The 10,476-nt window shown below is 39.7% G+C and overlaps 1 protein-coding gene across 1 annotated transcript in view; it reads right to left on the reverse strand.

The window, feature by feature from the left end:
- The window catches only part of prox1a (prospero homeobox 1a), a 98,803-nt gene extending 88,554 nt beyond the window's left edge, over nucleotides 1–10,249 (reverse strand). The window contains exons 1-2 of the mRNA XM_055639754.1: nucleotides 10,035–10,249; nucleotides 3,468–5,239 (exon numbers count right to left, since the gene is read on the reverse strand). Of these exons, the coding sequence (XP_055495729.1) occupies nucleotides 3,468–5,172 (1,705 nt within the window). The 5' untranslated portion in view covers nucleotides 5,173–5,239; nucleotides 10,035–10,249. The remainder of the gene's footprint in view (nucleotides 1–3,467; nucleotides 5,240–10,034) is intronic.
- Between the last annotated feature and the right edge of the window lie 227 nt (nucleotides 10,250–10,476).

Raw genomic sequence — 10,476 nt, forward strand, 5'->3', positions numbered from 1 at the left:
ATAATTCACATAACTAATTATAATCACCCTTTAATAAGATTAACATTCCATAGTTTAATATCCTTGCACAATTGTTTAAAATATATATATATTCTAATTATATCTGGTGTAGAAATAAATTGTTTATTTCTATCTTATTTCATTCTAGACATACTTTCCTCTTATCTTAAAAGAAAGTTAGAATAAACTGTATTATATTTTCTATTCTGCAAAATATCACAGCAATAACTGACATGACTGCAGCACAATACAGAACATCAACTCTGACATTAAAGAGCTACATTAAACATTAATTTTATTAATTAAACATGAACGAACATTTAGGACCGCATGTGTGTTATTTTTAAAGTGAATCACCTGCCCAATCTCACTTTGTGGAAAAGAAATGTCAAAGAGGGAGCGCCCAATGCTTGAGCTACCAAATGTACACCATTGTTATTGAGTCATCCCAGCTGGACTCCAAATTTAATCCCAGGTCCCTCTTGAAATTATCTGGTTAGAGTTATGTTGGCAGTTGAAATACCACCATTGGTCTCAGTGCTCCAAGCCAAGGGAGAAAACAAATCAAGCAAATTTGCCGCCTGCAGCAAAAAAAATATGCATGATTGTTAAATGAAGACGGCATAGGGTTCTGCAATGATCATGAAATAACATGCCTGCACATATTACTCAAGCTGGTTCAAGAAGAATGGTTAGTTTCCATAGCACCATTATTGTCCTTGGTACTATACCTCAAGATGAATAATTATTTTTAGAGATGACAGAGAAAGGGAAAAAAATGGTAAACAACACAAACCAACGTAAAGATTGAGGATATGAACAGCTGGTGATATGTTATTTCATTTTGATTTCCTCAGTCATTTTATAGGATTTGGAATCAGCGTAGTACATTTGTAAAAATTACATTTGACAAAATTGCAAATTTATATGTTCGTTCTTTAAATGCTAGGACATATGATTATCAAATCATATTAAATGCAAACGGAAAAGAAAATTAAATCACGGCATTTTTGAGAGTTTTTAAAACAACCTTAATAATTAATAAATACATCGTATAAATGAAATACTTCATTTTTTTTTTAACAATGTTGGGTAACTGCTACTTTGCCTAACTTGCTTCTAATATGAACTACAAAAAGCAGCTTAAAATCATGCTACACCAAAATTGATGTCACTGCTTCTCACAATAATGTAAAGCAGAACTGACCATTTTCCCTTTTAAGTGCTTACGCTAAAAGCAACTGTTCTCTCAAGAAAGCTCTGGCTGTTTCTAGGATACTTACACACGCACACAATGACTCATGTTGGAATAGATTTTGTAAACATACAGCTGCACAGAATGTTAGCACAGCCCATTCAAGGCCAGAAGAAATGAGCACAAATAAATATTAAGGAGGTAAGAAAACGTACAGCTCTGTCCCAGCAGCTCATGTGGCTCACCTCATTCTTTTAGCTTCAGCTTTGTTAAGACAGATGACATTCAATTCTACATGTCATGCAAAATAGACAATAACTGCTGAAACTTGAGCCAGCTGCCAGGTGTAAAAAAAAGAAAAGATGATAAATCCATAAATTAATGAAAGACATCTGCTCAGGAAAATAAAAGATCAGAGAAATACTGCACTGCAGCTGAACCTAAAGCAGTATTCAAACACCACACGAGTTTGTGTGTAGGCTGCATACAGAGTTTTTACAAGGCAAATATGTAGAATTACCTGAGAGGCAGATGAGTTATGTCAGTGCAGGACAATGTAAAATTGTACAATTGGATTAAAGGCAGCAGCAGTGTAACTGGAACATTGCCATTTTTCCAATTCAGCCCGAGACTTTTTAAATCCATCCTTGACATGGACAATAAAGTTTTGTTTAAAAATAAATAATCAAAGCAGCATTTGCTTTATGTATCACTGTATGCCTATTGCTGCCAGAAAATAATTATTACAAAATTTGTGATCGAGTAGATAATTGCAGAATTTTAAGTACAATTTCTAAATTCCATCTTGTTCAAGTTATCATCTTCTGCATTATTCCATATCATATGTAACGTAATCTTAGTTACCAGATTACTCGCAATTAAATATTTTGGCACGGGACCAATGTTTGAAAGCATTAGAACTTGATTGTAGTTTCACTCCACCTGGTTCCTATTTATTATATTTTAGTTTATAACTCCAGGTGTCATCTTATTTTTTTGTTAGCTCCATGGAGATTGAATGTACTCATCCATTAGCCTTGCCCCAAGCAGTAACTCAGCTCCAATGTGCTGTGTATTCTACAAGGTTATTTTCTTGAGATGCAAAAGGAGGGCTGTGTCATGGAGGATCAAGGCTGAAATGTTGAGATAGCCATTCAACTGTTTCCTTTAACATTAGGGGTTGGGATGGTGGTGGGATAATTAGGGGAGGGGTTGCAGTAAAGAACCCCGGTCCAATTACTATCGTTCTATTCACGAGCTTGCAGAATATTTCGCCATTAAGTTAAAGTAACTGAGATGCAACTGTGTGCAGCTGGACGTAATGGGTTTTAATACAATCATAATCTTTCTAGTTCAATAAGTACAAAATAGTACACAGTAAAAGTCATTTCTTTTTTTGAGGACAATAAATTGTTACTATGGGAGTGAAATGGCTGAGCATCCTCTATTAGTTTAGCCAAATCCCTGAAAATTCCTACAACATACTCCAGTCCAAAATTTGTGCATAGAGTAGGCCAAATTAAAGGGCAAGCAATATGTATCTTAACGCAACTTTCAAGGTAAGGTAATAAATTCATAGTTGCAATTTAAAAAGTGCATTTTCGTCACCTATGAAATATGTAACTGGCCATTTAATTCACGAAACACCGCAGCCTGCTGCTAAGCAACAATAAATGGTGCCGTATGTTACTGACTCCTGTCAACAAATCTTTATAGTAAAAATAGAAGCTCTATTACTTCAACAAAGTGATAGGATAAAACAAAAGGAAAAGCTGTTTTGCGAACTGGCACTGAAATAGGAAAAATTGCTGTTGATGCACCATTTTGATACTGCATGAAATATTTTTGAGAGTTATCCGCTTGAAAAAGGGAAAAAAAGTACAGTAAACCTTGTGAAAGAAGTTCAGTTTAGCTGAGCCCACTCTGATTGTGCTCACAAGCTTTTAAAATCATTTGCTTTGTATATACAAGGACAAAAGATTTCTGTGTACAGCTGAACAGAGGTTAATCATGCATAGCAGGCAGCTGCACTGAACTTGCAGAACAGTAAAGGGTGGGGGTGATGCACTTGTTGCATCTTCAGTGTCTGGGTTATCCAAAAACAGGTAATAACGGTAAAAAAAAAAATCAATGACTGGACTCCTTGCTTAAAGTTCAACTGCATTCTAATGAGATGCCATGGGGACAATATGGGTGAAAACTTGGAACACTTTTTAGTTGCATATACCTATTTAAGACACAAAAGAATAATCAGTAAAGGATATTGTATTTCCAGAGTATGGTGAAATGTCCGCCATGTCTTGCAAGTCACTACACTCAGATTTAATGAGAGATAACGAGAGACCTTCCGCTGTGCTGGATGGATGGATTGGTGAGCAGGGACGATGGTTCATGTGGTGTGATGATACTTTGGTCCGCAGACAGGCAGTTTCCCTGGTCAGGTCCAAGGACTCGGGAGATGACCTGTCTTTCCCAGATACTGCACTGGAGGCGTTGCCTATCGAACTCTGAAAGGAATAGGCCATGAGAGGAAGAGGCAGCGGATGGCGAAAGGCAGGGGATGAAAACCCTGCTGCGGCTGAGAGCGGGGACTGATGATGAGAAACGTGGTGGCCTCCCATGGACGGGGTGGACGCAGATGGCTCGGAGGAGTTTTTGCGTACTACGAGAGGCAGTGCTTCCGTCTGGTCCGAGGAATTAGACACGTGCATGTTGGCAAAAGTATTCAACGGGTTCGAAATGATAACGTCGCCAAAGCATTGAAGTCGTTGATTTGTTGTGTGGAAGTTGTGGTTTTCTCCATTCATGGCAAATCTCGCCTGTGGAATCTGGATAGGGGGGAAGACCTGAGGAAGCTGGTGGGAGGATTTAGAGAACATTTTGACGACAGAGTCCACTACTTGTGACATGGTGGAATTGAGTTCCTGTTTGAGCGTCTCAGCTAGCTGTTTTCCTTCAGCATGCAAGGTGGTTAGGCCTTGGCTTTTCCTGGAGCGGCCATCTCTCTTCAGTTTCTCATTTTCTGCCGCCATTTCCTGCTCCCTAATAAGAGCTCGAGCACGATCAAGGAAGTGTCCTGGATCCAACTCTGATACCTCATGGTCGGAACGGGCTCGTGCTCTGGTATCAGTGGTTTCAGACTGCAAGCTATCTTCAGAAAGATTGCCATCCTCATCGTTCTCAGAGTCCGTACTGTCATATATTTGGTAGAACTTTTCCTGGAGCTGGCGCAGTTGCTTCTGCATGTCTTCCAGTTGTTGCTTCAATTGCCGCCGTTCTTCTCGCTTTTGCTCTTTCCGTGCTGTAACCAGTTGCTGAAAACTCTGTTGCTGCTGCTGGGGGAGCTTCTGCTTGCGTTTGTTTTCCCTGTAACTTTCTCGGGGACTCACAGGCTGCTGTACCCCATCTCGATCGTTCTCTCCACCCCGCAGTGCCACGTTCGGCGAATGGCTCATGCCTCGAATTATGTTTTCAACTCGTGCACGTTTGGCCCGCAAATGTTCATCACAAAGCCGATCCACGTCGAACTGACTCATGTTAGGCCTGCTAAATGGTGACAGGCATTCCTGGCCACTTTCCCTTGAAGAGTTGCTGCAAGCATCCTCCTGATTTGCCTCTGACCCCGTGCTGGAGAGACCACTGGTTTGCAAATTGAGCTCTGTGCTTCCGTTCTTAGTTGCATTGTTTTTCAGTAGCTGGGAAATTATGGTAGCTCCAGGAAAAGGCATCATGGCATCTTCATAAGAGTTTGCCCTCTTCAGCAGCTTGCGGAGCACGTTTGATTTGTCCACATCTGTATGCTGAACCACTGAGCACTCAATGTCCTGATCTGAACTTTGGGAATTCATGACACTATATAGCTTCCCTTTTGCTTTAGTTAATACCGTAGTTGTCCCTACAGTTCTCTTCACTCCAATGTCGACTCTTCGTCTCTTAGTATGTCTGGTTAGGAGGGCTATGCTGTCATGGTCAGGCATCACTGGTTTGTTATTGTGCCATCTTCAAAGGCTTGTCAGCTGGGCACTGCTCGAGAATCCCGGGACCCTAGCCAATAGAACAAAAGGACCGATGAATCATTTTCTTTAATTTTCTCTAAATTTCCTGACCTCAAATCTGCATAAAATAGGCAAGTGCTGGTAAAGGGGGTTATGGGACATTAAATTTATCACAGTTCATTATGCATTTGATGCAAAATGATTTTTACAAATATTCCTTTTCACATGGTTTGGGATAGATTAAGCATTTTTTTTTTTACAAAGCAAAGCTCCTTGAGCATCAATAATATAACTAATGTACAAAGATGTTAAATGTTATCATTTACCTTAAGGGGAAAAGTGTAAAAAAGAAAAAAGATGCAGACAAATATTTTGATTAAGTCATACATAAATCTGAAAATAATTCAAGAACAAATCAATATAGTTATAAAACACTCGTGTTTTATGCATTTCTATTTTGCACCATTATAGTTTGATGCAAAAGTCATTTACTGAACAAGCCATGCCGACCAATTTGTGTAATCTGTTCAGATTTAGCTTTGTTAATTTAGTTCTATGCACATGGACTTTCTAAATTGTATTCATTTCTTCTGCACTTCATTCAAAGAATGCCACGAGATATGACATTCCCGTCTGCACAAAATGAAAGACAGCAGAGTAAACCTAAATATAGATTTACGCCGTCCACTTATTCTTTTTAAACCTATATATAGTTAATTGTTGGCAAAAGGTTTTTCTTTTTAAACCTATATATAGTTAATTGTTGGCAAGAGGTTTTCGAATGCTATAGTGATAAGAAATTGCTTCCAGATTCATGCTGTACATTAAAAAAAACACCATTGACAATGACATTACTAAATATTTACATCACTTTTCAAATGTTTTGGTAATATTTAACTAATCAAAGGTCATCAGTTAAAAACTTTGTATACAACAATGAGCGTACTAATCAAAGGAAATGTTGTTATATAATATGTACCGAGAGGTTCAGCTGCAATGTATGTGAGAATTCCTTTATAGCCTCAAAAATCACATTAGAAATTAATTAGACAAAGCAAGAAAACATGAAGCACAAGCGTGGGAAAGAAAGGGAATGTATTTTCTTTTATGTCAGAACTCCCAATTTCCCAAGATCAAAAATACACTAATGAACTTAGAAGTGCTCCATGCCTGGTTAACTCACATAGATGTAATCCCATGGATGTTACATGTGCTGAAACAAGGGTTTAAGTTTTTAACCTACATAAACAGAAAATCACAAAATATTTTTCATGCTAGATTTACTCTATGTGAAACTTTTGCATCAGCTCAACAGCACTCATCTCCACAATAGCACGGCTGCTTGCCAAAGGCAGCATGCAGACATTTTGGATTTGCTCCGTCCCTTTCAACTCACCTGTAAAAACATCCACATATTCCACAGCACCAGTGAGTGATTATTTCTACAGAAACAAGCTTCGACTAAGCAACTTTCAACCTGCAGATATTTGGAAATGGATTGTCACGATTTTAAATAAAAACAGCCTGCTTCCCTCCAGAAAGATTTGATATTTAGGCTTGCAATGTGTTCATCATAATTCATAATTAATATGAGACCGGAGCAAAATGTAATACTTAAGGTAACACAGTTGTGAGAATTTAGTCCTCCTGGTTAATCAAGCTGTTGCCTGCGATAAGTTTAAACATTTAGGGCAGCTAGGCAGGCATTCAAACTTGCAAAATCAAATGTGTTCATTTCTTACTCTTCCAAGAGCAAATTTCTATATTTATCTTTAAAGACCTCAACAGTAAAAAGCCAAAGTATTTTTAAATTCCATCCATGTCTTTACTAGTTAAAGGTAATTTTAAATCTCACCAATAAATATGGTTCATAAATTAAGAGAGTTAACAGATGTCATCAATATATTATTATTTTTTAAGTGTCGGTGTTGCATATGTGGAATATTGTGAAGAGGGAAACAACTGACTGTATGAGATGCATTTAAACATAAATTATTCTCTTAGGTAAACAAAAATAGATGTTCAGCTCATAATCAATTGGATGAACACATTCTCAAGAGTTATTTTCTTTGGGAGTTAGGCGACTGGTTACCCGAAGCAAGAGCCATCTTCCTCTACATGCTAATTCACCTGCGGTTTCAGGAAATGTCTGCGTTAATGCAACTGTTTATTAAGCTGCATTTACAATCAAGACAACAGTTGCTGTTTAGCTGTCGGGGGTGTGGAAAGAATGGAAAAAGGGAAAACGGAGAAATTGGTTTAAGTGGATGTTGATGCCTCAGAGTTGATTAACAGGACTATGCATGGATAGACAGCACTCTTTAAAGAACAATTTTATAATTCTAAGATAACTCCTTTTTAATTTCTCACAATACAGCCATGCATAAAAATATTGAAGCACACCTAATTGTTAAAAGGTTCCCATTCTATACCAGAATGAAATGCACAATTAATAACTATCTTTAATCCATCCAACAATTCTCAAGCAATTTCTGTCACTCTCATGTAACGTTAATTAAAACATAGCGAAGCCGAATCTTTCAAGGAGAGTTATCTGCCTAGTTTTCTTCTAGAAAGCTGAATCCAGTACATAACAGTCTGCACACCTGCATTGCCACAAGGTATCTAATCAAGTATATGGGCTAGAGCAAAAACAACTTGAATAATCTGCTGGAAAGGAAAATATACCTTGAATAATCACAGATGACTGACTTTATAACCTCACTATATGTAGGTTTCCTAGGTATATTAGGTATATTCAGTTTTGTGTTTTCCTATATATGCAGGGTTAGTATATTATGGATATTTGTAATAAACTTTATTTACCAATAATTGGTACAGGGGAAGTACTTCGGGAAATTAAACTTTATGGACACTAAGGGACTGGAAAGATGTTATCGAGGAAAACGCCGTTGCAGCTCAGTTATTAATCTGAATTATTTCTACAGATACAAATTGATACTTCAGCCGACTTCCAAGCATCAATCTTTCTAAAGTTTTAATGGGGATTTTAAGTGAAGTGTGATCCTGGCCGCGCTGCGGTTAGACCGGATTGCTGTGGACAGCACGATTCCCAGATTAATTCATTCCTTTTAAACGGAGCCTTTATCGTGATCAGAAAACAAACTTTTGCACATTCTATAATACTTCATATTATAATTTTGTAAACAAAAAAAATACACGTACCAGCAATGGACAATACCTTTTGTTTGGAGAGAATAAACTGTTTAGTCTCTGGAGAGCGTTCAATTTGATATATCGTGATTTTCATTGGGATCTGATGGCAGGCTCTCTTCATAAGGCGAGACGCGGCTGAGCCCTTATAAGACGCTGCACCTGCCCTAGACACAGCACACCTGTCTGCCGGTGCCCATGCGCACTGTCTGATCACTGCCAACACCATTCAACACCCCTCACTATCCTGAAACTTCGCCTTTTTGAAAGAAAACAATCTGCCTTGAAGTGCTTACCAGTTCACTTTCAGCCGGGGTCTGGCGTTTGAAGGGGGGGGAGGGTGAACCTTCAGGAAAACATTAGCAAGGCGATCCTTCCGTTGCTGCGCCTGTGTTTCAGGCATCCAGCAGCTGGCTGGGTAAACATCAATTTCGGGAACAATGTACAAGACACGCGGGGATGCCAGCGACTTTGAATTGTCTGTAAACAATTAAAGGCAAATTCTAAAAAGGCCAGAGTCACGGGAGAACAGAGTCAGATCTCCACCAAGCTCAAAGTAAAGATAGCAGTGCGCAAATAAAGACGGGCAGCACCGACAACAACCGTTTTGGGGTTGTTTTAATGAAACCACAAAACTACGTTTCCAAGATTCGCGATGCTGCAAAATCCACTTTCAGAAAGTTGATTTCACTTTCCCGGTAAGGCCAATGCATTTCTCTCCCTCCTCTCCAAGTAATCTACAACCTGCTTGCATTAACACAAAATGCACCTTTTTTCCCCGCACACATCATCATTCCAAACGTAGCTTTCAATTATATGTTGTTTACTGTTAATCAATCCTTGCCAATGCAAAGCCGACCGACCATTCGATCTGACAGCGCACCTCCACGTTAAGTACAATCTAGAGCGAGGTCGCAGTTTCGTGCGTTATTACTATGAACATAAGATTAATTCCCTGAGATTTTAGAACAGAACAGAACAAGGAGGGATTGTTGACAAAGGACACCTTGTGACGACAACTTCTTTGTCCATATCTGACCATCGTTACAGCCGCCTTGTGACCATGTATGTGTATGTGGGGGGGGGGGGGGGGGGGGGGGATGAGGGGGTTGGGGAAGAGATAGGATCAAATACTACAACCAACATGACCGTGCACTTTAAAATACCTTTAATTGAATCATTATTTATATTAAAGTTTCAAGAAGAGACAAGCGTGAGCACAATGCAAGACGGACCCAACTGCACAATAGCACGTTCATTAACTAAATTATATCCCAAAAGAAGACAAACCGAAACTAACACATCTGCACTAGATCTGGGGGAGAAAAGAAAGTATCCACACAAATGAAAAACAAATCCGTTGCATGATGAGACACGAAATACCTAGGATACTACACTTGACTAAAGACAAAGAGGAAGCAGATGATGGGACAAAAGAGTACAATGCAATATTTGGAAAACAAGCAGCGTATTGTGTACAAAACAAAAAGGGTTAGAAATACTTCTCTACTCTTTCTCTCTTTCCAAAACACACATGGAAATGTAAGTTAAAAAAAAAAGAAACCCCTCTGCAGGCAGGTATGGGAGCCAGCTGCAAGCCGCCTTTAAAGTTTCTGAAGGACGGAGTAGGGAGGGAAAAAAAAAGGTAAGCAAGGAGCAAGGTTACTTACTGTGCTTGTAGTGTGAGTGGGCTGCGAGGAGAAGAGCTTGCTGCTTGCAGGAAGGAGGGAGAGAGAGACAGAGAGATGGTGAGGGTTGTATACCTCCAGGAGGCAGGGCTTCGCGCCGCCTTCCTCTCTCTCTGCCCCTGATTGTTCATTCAGCGCGAGCCGCTGAAGATGCACTTCAAGACGCGGGGAAGGAAACAGGAAGAACGCGCGTCATAGTCTTTGTGACGTCGCCCCCAGGCCGCGGGCCAATGGCGAGCGCGATCGCCGCCGTCCAATGAGGCAAGGCTTGGCGGTCGCCTTCAAACCGCCGCCTTCAGCCAATGGGAAGGCGGAGCGAGGCAGGCGCGTCACGTGCTCCGGGGTTGAGGTCCTCCCCGCACCAATGCCTGTGGCCAGCAAATGGCAACTTTGGCTACAGCCGCCGAGCCGCACATTGCAATTA

This window comes from Leucoraja erinacea, chromosome 8, assembly GCF_028641065.1.
Source record: "Leucoraja erinacea ecotype New England chromosome 8, Leri_hhj_1, whole genome shotgun sequence".
Lineage (NCBI taxonomy): Eukaryota > Metazoa > Chordata > Chondrichthyes > Rajiformes > Rajidae > Leucoraja > Leucoraja erinaceus.